The sequence below is a fragment of the Colletotrichum costaricense genome, assembly GCF_030867565.1.
Source record: "Colletotrichum costaricense strain IMI 309622 chromosome Unknown Scaffold_9.1, whole genome shotgun sequence".
NCBI lineage: Eukaryota > Fungi > Ascomycota > Sordariomycetes > Glomerellales > Glomerellaceae > Colletotrichum > Colletotrichum costaricense.
In genome coordinates this window covers 745390-761709 of record NW_026848238.1, presented here as the reverse complement: position 1 = coordinate 761709, position 16320 = coordinate 745390, and the positions used below count along the sequence as shown (strand labels likewise).

At 51.2% G+C, this 16320-nt stretch overlaps 8 protein-coding genes across 8 annotated transcripts; 2 read left to right on the top strand and 6 right to left on the bottom strand.

Moving 5' to 3' along the window:
• Positions 1-171: 171 nt before the first annotated feature.
• On the bottom strand, positions 172-786 carry CCOS01_09086 (cutinase; the record flags this gene model as incomplete). Its single annotated transcript, XM_060457246.1, has 1 exon — positions 172-786. One exon carries the CDS (start codon positions 784-786, stop codon positions 172-174), a length of 615 nt encoding a protein of 204 aa, XP_060311946.1.
• A 2531-nt stretch (positions 787-3317) lies between these two features.
• On the bottom strand, positions 3318-4275 carry CCOS01_09085 (uncharacterized protein; the record flags this gene model as incomplete). Its single annotated transcript, XM_060457245.1, has 2 exons — positions 3318-3546; positions 3617-4275. 2 exons carry the CDS (start codon positions 4273-4275, stop codon positions 3318-3320), a joined length of 888 nt encoding a protein of 295 aa, XP_060311945.1.
• Positions 4276-6147: 1872 nt separating this feature from the next.
• Positions 6148-7943, top strand: CCOS01_09084 (cytochrome P450; the record flags this gene model as incomplete). The annotated part of the gene is made up of 4 exons (XM_060457244.1): positions 6148-6339; positions 6393-6923; positions 7018-7637; positions 7688-7943. The coding sequence occupies 4 exons, from the start codon at positions 6148-6150 to the stop codon at positions 7941-7943; spliced, it is 1599 nt and encodes a 532-aa protein (XP_060311944.1).
• A 559-nt stretch (positions 7944-8502) lies between these two features.
• On the bottom strand, positions 8503-9030 carry CCOS01_09083 (uncharacterized protein; the record flags this gene model as incomplete). Its single annotated transcript, XM_060457243.1, has 1 exon — positions 8503-9030. The coding sequence occupies one exon, from the start codon at positions 9028-9030 to the stop codon at positions 8503-8505; it is 528 nt and encodes a 175-aa protein (XP_060311943.1).
• A 2345-nt stretch (positions 9031-11375) lies between these two features.
• Positions 11376-13179, top strand: CCOS01_09082 (uncharacterized protein; the record flags this gene model as incomplete). Its single annotated transcript, XM_060457242.1, has 2 exons — positions 11376-11899; positions 11985-13179. The coding sequence occupies 2 exons, from the start codon at positions 11376-11378 to the stop codon at positions 13177-13179; spliced, it is 1719 nt and encodes a 572-aa protein (XP_060311942.1).
• A 46-nt stretch (positions 13180-13225) lies between these two features.
• Positions 13226-14014, bottom strand: CCOS01_09081 (uncharacterized protein; the record flags this gene model as incomplete). The annotated part of the gene is made up of 1 exon (XM_060457241.1): positions 13226-14014. The coding sequence occupies one exon, from the start codon at positions 14012-14014 to the stop codon at positions 13226-13228; it is 789 nt and encodes a 262-aa protein (XP_060311941.1).
• Positions 14015-14578: 564 nt separating this feature from the next.
• Positions 14579-15213, bottom strand: CCOS01_09080 (thioredoxin; the record flags this gene model as incomplete). The annotated part of the gene is made up of 2 exons (XM_060457240.1): positions 14579-15028; positions 15160-15213. The coding sequence occupies 2 exons, from the start codon at positions 15211-15213 to the stop codon at positions 14579-14581; spliced, it is 504 nt and encodes a 167-aa protein (XP_060311940.1).
• A 636-nt stretch (positions 15214-15849) lies between these two features.
• Positions 15850-16123, bottom strand: CCOS01_09079 (uncharacterized protein; the record flags this gene model as incomplete). The annotated part of the gene is made up of 2 exons (XM_060457239.1): positions 15850-15880; positions 15966-16123. 2 exons carry the CDS (start codon positions 16121-16123, stop codon positions 15850-15852), a joined length of 189 nt encoding a protein of 62 aa, XP_060311939.1.
• Between the last annotated feature and the right edge of the window lie 197 nt (positions 16124-16320).

Below are 16320 nucleotides of genomic sequence, written 5' to 3'. Positions count from 1 at the left end.
TCATTGACTAGGTAGGTGTATTCAATACAAGAAGGTTAAAGCCATACTGTGAAGAAAGGAAAGTTCCAGACATCCAATCGTATATCCATGCCACAAATCCAGGGCTCCCTTCAAGCATCTACAGGTAGATGCTCCTTCTATCAAGACGTACATGCCTCACTGATGTTGCACTCAAGCGAGAGCACCCTTGAGGAAGGTGCCTGCGGTGTTGACATCGGCGCCATATCCAATGTGGCCAGAGGCGCTTTGGCTCGAGCAGCTCCCGGAGCTGGCGCAGCCACCAGCGGAGCAGACGCCGTCGCCAGCAGCGCAAAAGCTCCTGAACTTGGCGGTAGCAACACCAGTGACAGCTTGGCCCTTGAACGGGTCACCGAAGGTGACGGCCGCAGCGACGGCCTTGCCCGAGAGCTTCTTAGCGGCGTTGTGGACGACCATGCCGCCCTGGCTGTAGCCAGTGAGGACGATCTTGGTCTGGGGGCACTTGCTTAGCCACGAGTTGGCCTGGTTGGCCATGGCGACACTACCCGGGCCGGAGCCAGTTGCCTCGGACATAATGCCGGCCATGTCAGCTGCATACGTTGTGCCCTCGAAGACGGAGTCGGGGACGTTGGACGCAACGGCCTTTTGGAGACCGGGGCCGACAACGGTTCCGAGAGTGCCCATCTCGGTGGTGCCGCGGGCGAAGAGGACGGTGAAGGCCTTGCAGCCTGAGGTCTGGCGGATCTCAACGGGGCTAGCGGCCGCGAGGGCGGCGAAGAGCATGGTGGTGATGGCAGCGGTCTTCATTCTGAGGGAGTTGGTTTGGTTGTTTGTGGTTGTTTCTGAAGGGAATGTCTTGTCAAAAGAGCGAAGTCTGGTATGGCGACGGTTGAAAGAGTGTGCGCTGCACTTGATTGGCAGATGTGTGACTGAAAAAAAGCGAAAGTGAGAAGTCGTGAAGGGACTGGATGGTTCTTGATGTTCCTACTGATCCTTCAACATATATCCTGATGCCCAGTGATATCTCATGCTCTTATACCTCGAGGCCTGTCAGCCCAACTCCCGAAGCTCAAAGTCTTCACAACTCGATAGGAGGGCCAGGGATAGCCTCAAAGGAACCACGATGTCATCCCAAGTTTGAGGCGATGGAGCCTAGTTCGTCCAAAAACGATGTTTCTTGCGATTCCCCCGTTTCATACTGATTGGTGGCTTCGTCCGTAGACACCAATGTCTCAACCTGTCGTTCGCAATCAAAAAAATCGGGAAGCATCTGTGCGGATTGACACGGCACTCCCGTCGAGGATCAATGCGGCGTGACACTGGTCTCTCTGCGGCAATACCACCGGGCAGAAGACCGTGCATAATGTTCTGTTCCTATTGGAATGCAGGCATCCTGACTTGCCTGGCCTGCTTCGGAGCGCTTGGACTTGGCCATCACACCTGTCAGACCCAGTTGATTGGTTCTTAGTTGGTCTGCCTAGTCGCACCATTTCACGGGGTTTAGGAGATATTTCCCATTTCTCATTATGCATGTCGTTTCTTCTCCAGCACCCATGAGCTCACAAACGGTCGATGTGGGCACAACTGCCACACCGTTGTCTTGGCCATGAAGACAAAACAGGGAGGTTTCCCTTCATCATACCCCACAGTCAAGTTGGTTGCTCCGAACTAACCGACTATTGATCAAAAGACTGGAGATCGTCGAAAGGGAACAATTGATTGGATTGTTCTGGACCGAGGCTCTGAAGCCTTAGTGCGCCGCTCGGTCGGTAAGGAGGATGCCGGGAATGATCCTCCTTGAAGGAAGATCACGGATTAAGTGGGCGCGTGGGCGCCAATCGCATCTCATCCTCCTCGACATCAGGCTTAGAAAGTTCCGAAACAAGGATATCCATCTTTGATGTACTCGATGAATTCGCAACTTGCTCTACATACTACATATCTCAATCATGTGCATTTGATGCGCAGAGTTCGTGTGCAAACACGAGCAAGTTTGTGGATGCAGCGGCAGTTATGACAACATATTGAAGTGTTAAAACGATATGAACTATATACGTTGCGATGTAATATTCGAATGGACTAGAACGTTCATATTGGCATCGGTCGGCATAAAGAAGATGTCGATCCAAGGCCCGGCAGATAAGCATACAACCCACCGCAACTTATTGATCCTCTTAATTGCAGGGGTAAGACAAGCTATTCAGGGTCATCTCCGTCGATGGACACCTGAAGAAACACGCTGGTGGCCTTGAACTATTTCTCGTCATCCCCGTGCCTGATTTTATGAAAAGATCATGAGAGCGGGTTATGGATCAATCAGCTAGAAGTAGCCTGATCGTCCTCGCCACTGTCTCTCCAACCCCTCACATCGTATTTTCGGACCAAGTCTTGTGGAAGTAAACCTTGCCCAATTCTCTTCATAGACCCTGCAGCTTCAAGGAACTGCTCAGGCTCCCCAACACTGTGACAGCCTCATGTCATATAGGCATGTTCGCGATGCATAGAGCAGGCTCAAACATCTCTAGCAGAATGGAAGCTACCAGTACCAGCAAAAGAAGCGACTTTCGCCCTGTTTGACTCAGAATAATATCATTTACCCTAATTCACAACCTACCCAGTCCAAGCAAGGCAAACCTTCCGAGTATGTCAAACATCGATACGACCTGCCCTTTCATTAGAAAGTCATGCTTCGATTGGATCGATTTAAGCCATGGATGCCGTCTACTCCGTCATCTAACTCGGCTCGTCGCAGGAGATATACGCATTTCCGTGGACCATCACAGTCAAGAAAATCGATCCAGACATTCTTCATGGAGGGAAGAAGCCTGCAAGCTACCCATAACATGTTGACGTGCGCCCAACCCACAGGCCCAAATTCAATGTTCCTGACTCACTCATAATTTGTAAAAGGGCCCGATAAGAGGGCAGGAATCTGTCCAATACCATCGCAGTCCTCGAAGGAGCACGCTGCAGCACAATGTCTTGGTTACATGCTCCCATCAATCACACAAGTCGCCCGTCGTTCTTCGTCTAAGCACCGCCAAGCTCTACATGAAAGCGTGGCGTGGGCAGCATTTTAACGAGTATTTTGCTTTTTTTTACGCCCCGTAGTCAGATTCCCACATGCCGAGAGCCGGAGAGGATGAAAGGGAGGTTCGTTGTTGGTTTGCAGAGCCGTTTGGACCACCTGGAAAAAGCAACAACAAGACATCTTGTGGGACGAGACCGGGTTCTGAATTCCCACACTATCCGAGCCCAATCCCAGAGCGTCCGCCCCCAATGTTCTCCCACCATCTTTTCGCAGACTTGGCAACCGAAACTTGTGCCTTTGTAAAGGCTCAGAGAGACACGCACCCGCTTGCGCTGTTCTCGACAAAGATGCCGCCCAGTATCTGTCCCTCATTCAGATTGCTTTCCTGGAATCCATCGTTCACAACCGTCCTGGTTTCGGTGGGCTTCTTGAGCAAGCCGATCTGGAGCGCACCCCCGCCCACGTTGTTGTTCGGGAGGACCTCGGTGACGGACTTAAGTGGATCGTTTCCTTCCGAGAAGAAGACTTGAATCGTGCTGATGAATTATTAGACACCGGAATCCTCCGCCACCTGCTCCCTCTCGACGCGATGGGAATACGACTTACTTCTTGGGGACATCGAGGGTGACGGCCCAGTTTTGCCAGACATCAAACTTGAGTGCCGTCGAGAAGATCACGCTGTTATTTCTGTCCAGCATCTTCCAGTCGGTTGACAAGGGCTTGCCCGCCGTACTGTTCTGCCCGAGGGGCGTGCCAATCTGTAGGGCAAATTGCGCACCGCCGGAGTCGTTCGTCTCGTGGAAAGACGTCAGATACTCGTGCGTCAAGTTCAGCTTTCTGGTCGAATCCTGCATGGAACTCCAGTGCGTCGTCATGACCCCTTGATTTGAAGCATCGGAGCCGTTGCCAAGTAGCAGTCCGGCGCGACGAAAGCCTAGCTGCGGGCTGTTGCCGCTGGGATTGAAGATGGACTGGTCATTGATGGTGACTTCGAGAGGCTTGAAGTTCCCAGTCGCGTTGGAGGCGTCAAATCGCGAGGGTGTCGGAACCGTGGGAAACAAGAGAATTTCGGACCACTTCGCGGGGCCCTTTGTGTATCCCGGGTTGAACGGGCTGGCGTAGGTATCGAAGACTTGTAAGGTGAAATTTTGGGGGATTCGCCCATCCAGGACAACCGGGCACTTGACGGGCGAATCGAGAGATGCGCGGGGCGCATTCAGCGAAAGTGCTTGAAGAGAACGGACAGCTGCGTGTGGCAGAATCATTTTGAATGGTTTGAGAACAAAAGAGTGACTGAATTTTCTATTGAGAACAAGCGAATGACGACCGGACCTGCGAGAACCTTTCCTACCGAGACTTTGATCATTTTTTCGTGGTTTGATGTGAAGTTATACGGACTAGTATTCGGTTTTACCCCACTCATCTGATACTCAACCTAATTGTGGTAAATGAAGGGGAGAAAGCTTATTTCGCATCTTTTGAAGATCATGTTAAGGATGCTGCGCATTCGCAGGAGCCGCAGCCGTTAAGCTTTGCTTGTTTCCAGCTCTTTGGTACGGGGCACAAGACTGTTCCTAAGTCCCCGGCGGATCACTCCGTATTGAAGCGCAGAAGGAAAGTCGTTTTTCTCTTGGCAGAAGCTCCCGAGTCATGGGTTCAGGGGTCATGGGCAGAAGGGCAGAAGGTTCGGCATCGTGGTGTTATCGTCACCGTTGACCCAGGCGGTACGGTCCGAGCTTTCCACCCACATGATGGAATCGCATACTAGATCCAGGAGTCAAAGCCACCAGGCAGCAGAGCTTTTCATCGCTTCAGATCCTCCCTTCAATAGAACACGTGCTGTGGTCCCTTTCTTCTGCGACTGGCTCTAATGATAGGGCTTTGGTAACATGGATAGGATCAATTTCAACGTAAGATGCCCACTTCACAAGACGAAACTGTTGTCAAGGTCCACTTAGCACGACCGTTGTGTTGAAGCAGTTTTCAACGACATGCTGCTTCCAACCTAAGAAGACTGAATTGCCAGTCAGTCATCCCTTCATTTTCGTGTAAGCACTGGTAATACCCAATTTGAGCATACTCTGCTAAGCACATAGCGATTATGTACGACTTTGTAAATAAATACCAGTCCGCAAGGGACAAGAAAGTAAATAGGAAATTATAGACAGACGTTAGTTAGAAACCGCCGATGGAATGATACGACATGGGGTTGAAATTTGGCCTTGGCGCAACAACCCCAACACGACATCATTCGGGCGAATAGCCTTCAGTCAAATGGTTTCGGTTGTTAAAATAACGTTCATTACTGGCGTTAAAGCTACGTGAAGCTTCCGGTGGGCGCAACTATCGCTTTTCAAATTTGACCAACTGGGTGTTATGAAGCTGACTGAAAGAATCATCTTAGAACTTCAGCCAAGCTGCAATTGTTACATTAAACGAAAGCGTCTGTGTGCTGTTTGATAGCGGCCGCGGGCCAAGAAATCAACGACTAATATGATAATGTAGTCGCTCAGGCACTTAACGATATTACTTGCCTAGTTAAAAATATGTGCACCTGGTTTTCTCGGGCTCGGCGCTAATTCTCTTTGCGCGTCCGAAGCTATGACTAAATATGTCGCGAGATGCGGCCACCGATCGTGAGTATATCGGCCGGTGTGGGATATTCAGTACTCGTGCCTGGTTGATGCGGTAAAGACTTTTCCCTAAGTACGGACAAATAGAGAGTAACATTTCAGCAGCCCTAATCTGTACCAAACATCAGGTCACCCAATGATGTAATACCCCTTCTGTCACCGGACTTTTCAGAATGTCCTTATTGTCCTTATTAGGCCGATTCTTCTTCAACAAAGCTGGCCGTGATGATTTCTTAGCGAAGCGATTTTCTACCCCAGTTGGCATTACCAGTAGGCTTGCAATGCCAAACAACATGTGCAGTTGCAATAAAACGTTACCAGCCATTCATCATTGTCCCATTATTCAGGAACATGGGTACAGAAGACTTCTGACCTTCCCCGTTGGGCAAGTTATCCGAGCCCAGAATTTGTTGGTCGTTGGTTCACCCATCAACCACATCTCCGGCTCCCTGAATCGCCTTCGGCGATCGGCCTACAGCCATCAACTCTTCCCCGCACCGTTGAATGCCTGGCCACCTCATATACATAAATGGTCACCCGCAGCTCCAAGGAAAGTCCTTAGATTCTTCATCACTTCGTTATCCGGGTACAGATTTGCAACCCCATCGCCTCCAGAGCTCTTGGACCATGCTCTTCACCAATCCAGTCGTAGTGTCCTGGGCGCTTGTGACCACGTGCCTGCTTGGTTTCTTGCGGGTAAGTTGGATTACCTCGTGCAACATCAGTGAAACCTTCTAACAAACATCTAGCTGTATTCTTTGTGGCTGCGCAACCCTCTCAAGCATATTCCAGGACCATGGTACACACGCATCACCCATTACATACTCAAATGGCAAACCACAATCGGCCGGCGAATGTACTACGTTCACTCCCTCCATGAAAAGTACGGTACCGTTGTACGGATCTCGCCGTATCAGGTCGCAATTTCAGATCCCGACGGCTTCGTAGCGATCCATCGCATTGGTTCTGGCTTCCTAAAATCGCCATGGTATGAGGAGTTCGTTGGAGATACAGGCATTGGAATTGGTGTCTTTGCTACAGTAGACCCTGTGAGGCACGGAGTGATGCGTAGGCTTTTCTCTCGCGCCTTTTCTACCACCAGCCTTCGACAGAACTGCGAGGAAGTTGTGAGGGAGAAGGTTGCGAAGGCGATTCACAGGATCAAGGGCGAGGCTACCCACGGATCCTGCGATATACTCCATTGGTCGATGCTCATGACTTCAGATGTGATTGGCCAACTAGCTTTTGGTGAATCCTTCGAGCTACTAGAATCTGGCAAGGTACGTCAACTGTTAGTGTTGCTGTACAATTACTTGTTCATCGAGTGTCACATGCTGCAGTTGAAATCTAGTAGCTGACCACAGGAATAAACAGAAAAACGAGTACATCGACACGTTTCAATTGGTCGGGATTGGGAGTTATTTGAAGCACGAGCTTCCGTGGCTCTATGCAATCTCTCATTACATCCCACTCAAGCCGCTTCGACGAATGCTCAACGCAGGAAACTCGATCCGCGAATACGGCGGTCGAGCTGTTGAAAATTTGAAGAGACATCGCGACAATAAGTCAAACCTCTTCGCTACTGCTTTAGCCGAGTGCGATGCCGGAGACAAAGCCGAGCTTACGGAAGATTACATCCAAAGCGAGGCGTCTAATCTGATCTTTGCCGGCGCAGATACGACGGCGGGAACTCTGACGTACCTTGTTTGGGCTGTCTTGAGAAGGCCTGAGCTTCAAGCTCGGCTTGAAGCGGAAGTCGCTGCGGTTGACGATATCAACATTTTCAACGATGCTTTCCTTGAGAAGCTACCTCTTCTTAACTCTATCATCGATGAAACTCTTCGCCTCTACGGCAGCATTCCGGCCAACTTGCCGCGAGTTGTTCCATCCAAAGGCGCCAAGTTCGGAGACTATGAAATTCCTGGAGGCTTAGAAGTTGAGACTCAGGCTTATACTCTTCATCGGGACGAAAGTGTCTATCCCAACGCACTCAAGTAAGTTGTTGGTCCTCGGAAGCAAGATCAGCCTTCTAATCTTATTTCAGATTTGACGAGTCACGATGGATGGACCCCAAGATGCTCACGTCACACCAGAAAAGCAGTTTCTGCCCTTTTGGTGCCGGTGCACGAGTCTGTATCGGTCAGCACCTCGCTCGGATGGAAATCCGTATGGGGGCTGCTGTATTGTTCAAACACTGCCCTGGCCTCAAGTTATCTAGCAACATGACAGACTCTATGATGGAGATGGAAAACTTCTTTGTCGTTGCGCCCGTCGGGCGTCGTTGCGACGTCACTCTTTAATAATTCTTTTCTCTAAATCGGTAAAGCCTTTGTGAGAAGAGAATCACCTAGAAAGCTCTGTCACACAGTGACTGTACAATATATTGATTTCACTTCATGCCTTCGACGCTGCCTCGTGTAACTGATGTGAGCTTCCAAACTATTCCAGCTCTTTCACTCGCGTTTCCATCACAGTCAACTTCGCGTAATATTCAGCTCACGGTACTCTTTGGAAACCATCGGCAAATCCAAGTTGGTAAAACTTGGCTGTATATATCTCTAACAGTGACTGTATTTGTTCTTGGTACAAAGTACTATGCTGATACTAACTAAACAGCGCGAATTAAGGGAATCCTCAACATCTACTAGTACACAGCCTCAGAGCCCTGTTGTTTTTGAATGATTAACAAAGCTAAACCCACGGTTGCAGCCAAGCCATTTTATAACCCCCCTCGTCCTTGCATCATTGACCGAATCCCCTCCAAGTTCCTCGCGTTACTGGCTGGAAGACATACTAGCTGGAGTACAGGTTGGTGTGTTGCCTGTGCTACCCTTATTGGATGGCAGCGTTGGAATTGCTCTACTCTAGCTGGGCATACCAGGTACCATCTAGACGAGGGAGAACGATGCAGCCGGCGCCGGTCGTAGGGGTCGGGCTGAGACTCATTCCGGTAGCGCGACCGATCGGGACCCTGATGGTCTCCCTAACCGTGCCGGTGATAGTGTCCTGGTAGTTGCTGAAGATGATGGCTGCGCCAAACAGCTGAGATCGGTTGGTAATCTGGTATCTAAGCTGGCGGTTTCGGGTGGTCGTAGACGAAAAGTCGATGATGGCACGAACGTTACGGTTCGGGTTCCACTCGATAGAGCGGCGGGCGTCGAGATCACCCTGGATATCTCGGCGGTTGTCTCGGTTGATTCTGAGAACCGGGAGGATGTGGGTGAAGCAGCCCTGACGGGCTTCAAGGGGGGATGAGTCGAGAGGAGCGACCTCGCGGACATCCATGTTAACAGCTCCAATGGCTGAGTTGTCAGGGGGGCTAAGAGCCGTGGAAAAGACAGAAGTGGCCAAAGTGGCAATGGTGAAGAGAGCGGTAGAGAACTTCATTGTGAGAGTTTGTGGATGTCTTGTACAAGAATGGTTTGGGTAAATGAAATGTCGGGAGGAGCGAGCTCAGTAGAGAAAGAAGAGATAGTAGTCTGAATCTTCGGTGTCTGGAGATGTCTTCCAATCTGAACAATTACGCCGGTATAATCGAGACCTTTTATAGAGATTGAGAACTCATGATGGAAACCAATATCAATCTTACAGCCGTGGGCAATGTGTTTGAGTTCGATTTCATCCTTGGCATTGCAGCTCACAGTGGCCAGAACATTGTTCGGCATTCTGAGCCAAATTCTCCAAATAGTGATCATGAAGTTATTCGGAGTAGTCGGAGGACTCCATTGAGTCTAGCAGTTGACATGAGTCTACGAAGCTTTAGGTTCCCGAATAAGCAAAAGACCCATTCAGCGTAACGGATCCGCCTAACGCCTAAGTCGAGGCTGTGAAACTCTAATCCCCCTCCCCCTCCCCCCCGGACACAGCGGACACGGCGACTTTCAAAAGCGAGGTAATCTCGCAAATCTTTAGTGTAAAGTCAGACTGATGGAGAATCGTGACAAACGTGCACGAGTCTAGGCTCGATAGGGCTTCGTAAAGGCAAACAAATGGAATAGGCTACCTAAAGCTAGTCGAATCCTAAGTTCTTGGCAATCCGACTTCTAGTTTATTTGCTCTGTTTTAAATGAGGACTATTTCAGACTTCACAAGAGCCTAGCACGTGGACGAGTCCTCCGATTTAAACCTTCGTATCTTAATCTTGATGGAAACGGTTTCCACCTTTCGGATTTCTTGACCAAATAGGCACTCAGACTCGGAGGCTGGTAGCTCTTCAGTACCTTAGTCCACTCCTCAATAGGAGCCATCTTAGACTTCACGACATCCTTGATTGGATCAACCCCAGTGGACTAGTTCATTCTTTTCACTTGGTTCTAAACGAATCCGAAGTGCTGATAACCGGCCAAGTTCCTCGGATTTAGAAGGCTAAATCGACAGACAAGGAATCTGGACGTAGAGCGAGGAGAGCGAACTTGCTTTGGGATTCCTTGGAGGGAAAATGTTTCCTGGTCGTAAGGCCCCGTCTCTTGAGCTAAGTCCGGTACAATACGCGGACAGGTCGCGCAAACCTGGCAGGCTGGCCCAACTTTAATTAATTCTGAAAGCGCTTCATTGACCTAAGAGTGATGTGCTGCGCCGCATTATAATACAATGGGAATATGAGGACAGAGAAGAGCAACAAGAAGGCGGTGGTGATGTCCGTCTACAGCGGCCGTTCCTGATGACACCCAACGTGGGTACTTGATGTCGGCTACGCCCACCAACTTTCTCCGTCGACGTCTCATATCTCATACACACTACGCAGTTCAATATATGATAATTTGACTTAGTGCTGGCCGAAAGCCCTGCCCTACTGACACGTATACCAGCGGTACCCAGAATAAGTTCCTGCTTTAGTATTTGTGAATAGATAGCCATTAGAAACTCAACATCAGGAACTACGGATCCTTCCTAGACCGTCGCTTTAAGCCTTCAAAGCGACTGCCTTGCGGTGAATATGTCACTGAATGATGGACGCGGACATGGCTACGATAATATGAAAGCTACTAAAGAGTCAACTAATTGGTCCTAGTCTAGATGAATGTCTAGGAGCGACGACCAAATGTTTCCAAATTGTCAACTATGATGGTAATCAACCGCCGGCGGCAAGTCACCACAGCCGGTATCATGATCGGGCCATCTGACCACCTTCCTCTAAAAGACGCCGGCCGGTCACCGATCCAGACCCCATCAAGGTACACCCACAACTGGTCTTTTCAAGCAAAAGACCAGTAGTGAAATTAGATATGAACTATCTTCATCGTGACTTAACAGAGAAGACAAGTCCATAGCCTCAGAGTGGGCGGAACTGAGAATGCCCCCAATCCGTGACCATTCCGCCACGGTCAACCAATCTGGCCTTCATCGGCTTGGTGTGAGAGTAATTCATGTCGACCCAAGCTCGTTACTCAAACTGCAAACAATGAAGAGAATTCCAATCTTTTTGTTGTCACTGGTTTCCCAGATGATCATCACCTCCTCTCGGTGCCTTGTATATCCAGCTACAGACTTCGCCATAAAATCCTACAGACCGTATAATGGCGAGAGTCCTGGGCAATCCGCGAATGTCCACGAGAATAGCCACTCCTAAGAACTGCCACCAAAGCCTCCAACTCGAATAACCGCCTCGCACCTTGCTGGCCCCACGGCTTGATATTGGGAAAACTCTGCTCTGTGAAGATCCCCGCCCTTTTACCCTCCTGTTCTTCCATTGAAAGCCATGCCAAGCCTTCTTCCATCAACGATTATTCACCATGTCAACTCCACCAACGCACTCGACCAAGCCCATCGTTGGCCAGACGGTGGTCTCCAAACCCTCAATCGAAGATCCTTTCAACACCTCCACTCGACGCACCGAGACCGAAGAAGTACCCATAGTCACCGATGGCCTCCACCGCCGCCTCAGTAACCGCCAGGTCCAGCTCGTCGCCATCGGGGGCTCCATAGGCACGGCCGTCTTCGTCAGTATGGGCGGCGCCCTTCAGCGTTCCGGTCCGGGCAGCCTTCTTCTGGCGTTTGTCATCTATACGATCATTCTCTCGCTGTGCAATAACTGCATGGCCGAGATGTCTGTTTACATGCCCGTAAGCGGCGGGTTTGTCCGACTTGCGGGGAAATGGGTCGACGATGCGTTCGGCTTTATGGCCGGCTGGAACTTCTTCTTCTACCAAGTCTTTCTGATACCGTTCGAGATTGTGGCTTTGACGCTGGTGGTTTCGTACTGGAACGACAAAATTCCAGTCTACGCGATTTGCGTTGGGTGCATTATACTCTATGGGTATGTTTCCTCGGTGCTCGCTGTGGTCCTTATTTGTGTCAGGAAGAGCCCGAGGCTGTAGAGCAAAGTTAACATTATTGCTTAGCCTCATTAACGTTTTTGCCGTCGGCGTTTACGGAGAAGCCGAATTCTACCTCTCCGGCGGCAAAGTCATTCTGCTCGCGATGCTTCTGGCTTTTACTCTAATCACTATGGCGGGAGGTAACCCGCAGCACGACGCCTACGGCTTCCGAGCCTGGTCCGCCGGTTACTTTGCCGAATACGTCAGCACCGGGCCCCTCGGGAAATTCGAAGGCTTCCTGTCCGCCCTTTGGACCGCATCCTTCACCTGCGTCGGACCCGAATACGTCTCAATGATGGCCGCCGAAGCCAAACATCCTCGTATTTACGTGAAGACGGCCTTCAAAGCAGTCTACTGGCGCATCTGGATCTTCTTTGTTGGGAGCGCCCTGGCCGCTGGGATCGTCGTCAGTCATAAGGATCCGACTCTCGTCGCGATTTACACGGGAAAAGGGGGCTCCACTGGCAGCGCGGCTGCATCGCCTTATATCATCGCGATGGGCAACCTCGGCATCGGTATCCTGCCTCACGTTGTTACTTTCTTCTTGGCTACCACCATTTTCTCGGCCGGCAGCGCCTATACTTATTGTTCTACAAGAACGCTCTATGGTCTGGCACTCGAGGGGAGGGCCCCGCGCTTCCTGACCAAGACGACGAAGAAGGGGGCCCCGATTTACTGCCTTACCGTGGTCATGGCCTTTCCTCTCTTCTCGTTGTTGCAGCTCTCGAGCTCGTCGGCAAAGGTACTCGACTGGCTGATTTCGCTGACAACCGCGGCAACTATCATTGACTACATCGTCATTTGCGTCACATACAACTGCTTTCACAGGGCCTGCAAGACGCAAAACTTTGACCGCTCTCGTCTCCCTTACATCGGTCGGTTTCAGCCGTATAGCGCGTACATTGGCCTGATCTGGATGACATGTGTCGTGATTTGCTACGGCTACCGGTCACTCAGTCCGTTTGACCCAGCTTCTTTCTTCATACATTACACGATGGTTCTTCTAGCGCCTCTTCTGTTCTGTCTCTGGAAGTGCTACAAGGGTACGAAAACCCTGCGGCCGGACGAGGTCGACCTCGTGTGGGATGCCCCTCGAATAACCGCGTACGAGGAGCTGCTGAGCGAGGTTGATCCTCCCATCGGATTCCTACAAGATATAGCCAACCACTTCTCGGTCAAGAGGCTTATCAAAAGACGTGATGCCACCGCCGTAGTGTGAAGCAAAGCAGCTCTTGACAACTAAGCACACCGCCACACTCCGCCCACTACATTGACAGGGTATACCACAGCCCTCCGGCAACAGCAGCAGCGCCGACAAGCCACGGCGCAAAACGAGCACCGGCTTCCAGAATTGTTCTTTTTTGCTTGTCAAAGATCTTGCTTCTGAGCGCTGCAGCTTCGTTCCCATGCGGAAACGGCATGTCCGGCACTGGCAGGTCGAGGAACTCGCACAAGGGACCCCAGCCCTCCCCGAGCTTGTACACAAGCAACCTCTCCTTGGGGACCGTCGACATGATGTACTTGTGGTGGCGCTCATAGACCTCGCCGAGCTTCAATTCCAGGTCGGGAACGTCGCTTGCTCCCACCCAACCCAGCATCATCTTCTGGATATTCCCCGCGCTGTCTGCGCCCATCATGGGCTCGACGTAGTCACGGATGAAACACGTCAGGGGCCCAAAGATGCCAGAGATGACCTCCTTCATCGATACGCGCCACTTTTCGTAGTCCCGGATGACGAGAACGACCTTCGCTTCAGGATAGGCATCGATGAGCGATGGTGTGAAGGGGGCCGCGATATCGGTGATGCCTTCGCAGGGTCCAAAGATGTGGTCCCAGTCGGCGGTGGTCATGCCCTTGCCGGTGTATGAGGGCAATGTCGGGAATAGGGCGTCGGAGGCACGGCCGAAAAAGCGCCAGTCATCGGGGCTGTCGATGGCATTGAGGCCGTGGTAGACGTCCTTGTAACCCAGCTCGGTGAGGGCGAGCATCATGGAGTAGGACCCCGTGCGAGGAAGCCCGACGCTGAGGACTTTGGTGGGGCGAGAGGAAGCCATCGTGACGGGTTGACTCAGTGTCGATGCCTCGAAAGCTGGTTCACGATATGTCTACACACGGTACCAGTCGCTTCTCACATAGAAGTGTCTGGTGAACATTAGTGGCAATGGGACGTCAGTCGATTATCTTAGTGAGGTTCGACTAAATAAACATGTCAGCATGAGCGACATTCGAAAGCTGCCTAGCCCACATCTTCACCCTTGTTGCTCTAACTGCCTCGCGAATTAGATGACTCGGGGTCCCACCGCTAGCTCAATTAACCGATTCTGCCGTATACATCCCTGACCGGGACAAGGAAAGACCGACAGGCATCCATTCTAGGGTACCTGGATTGCTGTCATTGTTGAATCCATAAATCGATCTCGAAGATGAGGATGTGATCACCAAGGTCAAGTAACATTTCCTGAGTCAAGACACTGGCCTCTGAAGCATCAACACACTTTCAGTATTTTCCGTTCAAAATCGCTCATTGACATTCGGATCCACTGTTTGGCTATTCGAACCCTCGGCAGAAGTATTCCTTCAAAGGTCCAACTTTCCGCACACGCCAATCCTGACTCTCATCACTCCTTCGCATCCTCTCCCTCACCAGCCAGCGCCTGCACAACAGCCTGCAACGCAGCCCGATCCGCGCCCCGAATCTTGTCGACGCGGCCATCCTCAGTGAACACAACCGACTGACGAGGCGTCACTCCCTTGGCAGCCACACCCGTAGGCTTTCCCTTCTGGAAGAACATGAACGTCGGCATGGCAGTGACGCCGTAGCGGCCAGCGACGTTGTTGACGTGATCGACGTTGACCTTGGCGAACGCGAGCTTCCCCTCCGCGGCGTGCTTGTCGGCCAGACCGGAGAAGACGGGCGCGATGGCGCGGCAGGGCGGGCACCAGTCGGCGTAGAAGTCGACGACGACGTTGGTGGTGGAGGCGAGGAGGGCGTCTAGCTCGCCGGCGCTGGTGACTTTGTAGACTTTGCCTGATGTCTCGGGGATGGGCGAGCGGTCTGCGAATAGTGTCTTTATAGAGTTGATTAGTTAGCAGCACGGCACTCACATTTGAGGTATCGTTTAGGGAGGATAGCCATGGACATCTCATGAAGAGGGGTGAGGCAGCGGCTCCGTCGTGAGGCCTGCTGTGGGGTACGTACTTTTGCGAGCATGTAAATGGCAAAAGCCAGGAACATCCATGAGAGCGTGTCCATCTTGTCGCTCAATGCAATGGACTTCTATGATGAGAGCAACTGTTGTGCGGACATTCGCGCGAACATCGAATGTTGCAGAGCACAAGGAGAAAGCTCGATTGATCCGACCTTGAGCTGCGGAAGCCAACCGGGCTTTATCCGGCGGAGCTTTGTCAGCAGCGACCCGTGCATGGGTAAGGTGGGTGGCGCGCAACGTCAGCAGGTATTAATACCCAGGCGTGCCAGGTACCCTAGAAGAGAAGATTCAGTGTGACACGTCGTGTTAAAGCAATACCAGAATCCAGATAGACCCAATATCAACTCCGAAACATGATAATTGCTTCGTTCAGGTATAGATATCTCGAGATATATTTTCTCCCGGAACCGTCATGTTGCATTCGATAGACAACTTTGTATTTGAAAATAATTGGTGCACATTCTGGTCCAGGCAAACGTCGTCCGTGACGTGTTCATTGAGTCGTCACATCACAATGCGCCCCTTCCAAGGTACCAATGCCTCCAAGCAGTGGCTCACATACAGTGCATCAAGCATGGCAGCGCATACATACATGTATGAAAAATCCTTGCGTCACCTCCATAATATGTACGGGTATCATCTTGCCGAGCAAAAGCTCCGTCTCAACCTAGTCGTGCCATTTAGCATCCTCCACAGAAGCAGCGGTCGTCACTAAATTACCCAGTATTAGCATCTTCTGTTCTCTCATCTCCAAAAAGAATCCAGAGAACATTTCTCTCTCTCTTTCTTGACGTACCCAAAAGCAGACAGCCCGCAGAACGGCTTCGTGCATGGTCCTCCGCTGCAGAAGCTGGTGCAGTCGCTATCTCTGCCGCACGTAGGCGCAACGTTGGCCTGCGGCGCCGCAAGAGCGAGGGCGGAGAGGGAGAGGAGGGCGACGACGGAGAAATGCATCTTGGCGTGTGGCTACGAGTTGAGTGTAAGAGAAGGGCTTCGGAAGCGGAAGGCTTGAAGGATGGCTGTAAGTGGGCGGAATGAGTGTAAAGCTTGAGTCGATAGACCGACTGAGACTCAGGCCGGGGAGATAGACTTGCTCTTTTATATCTTCTTCAGACCCTTATGGAGTTATACACGCTGATGTACCCGCCAAT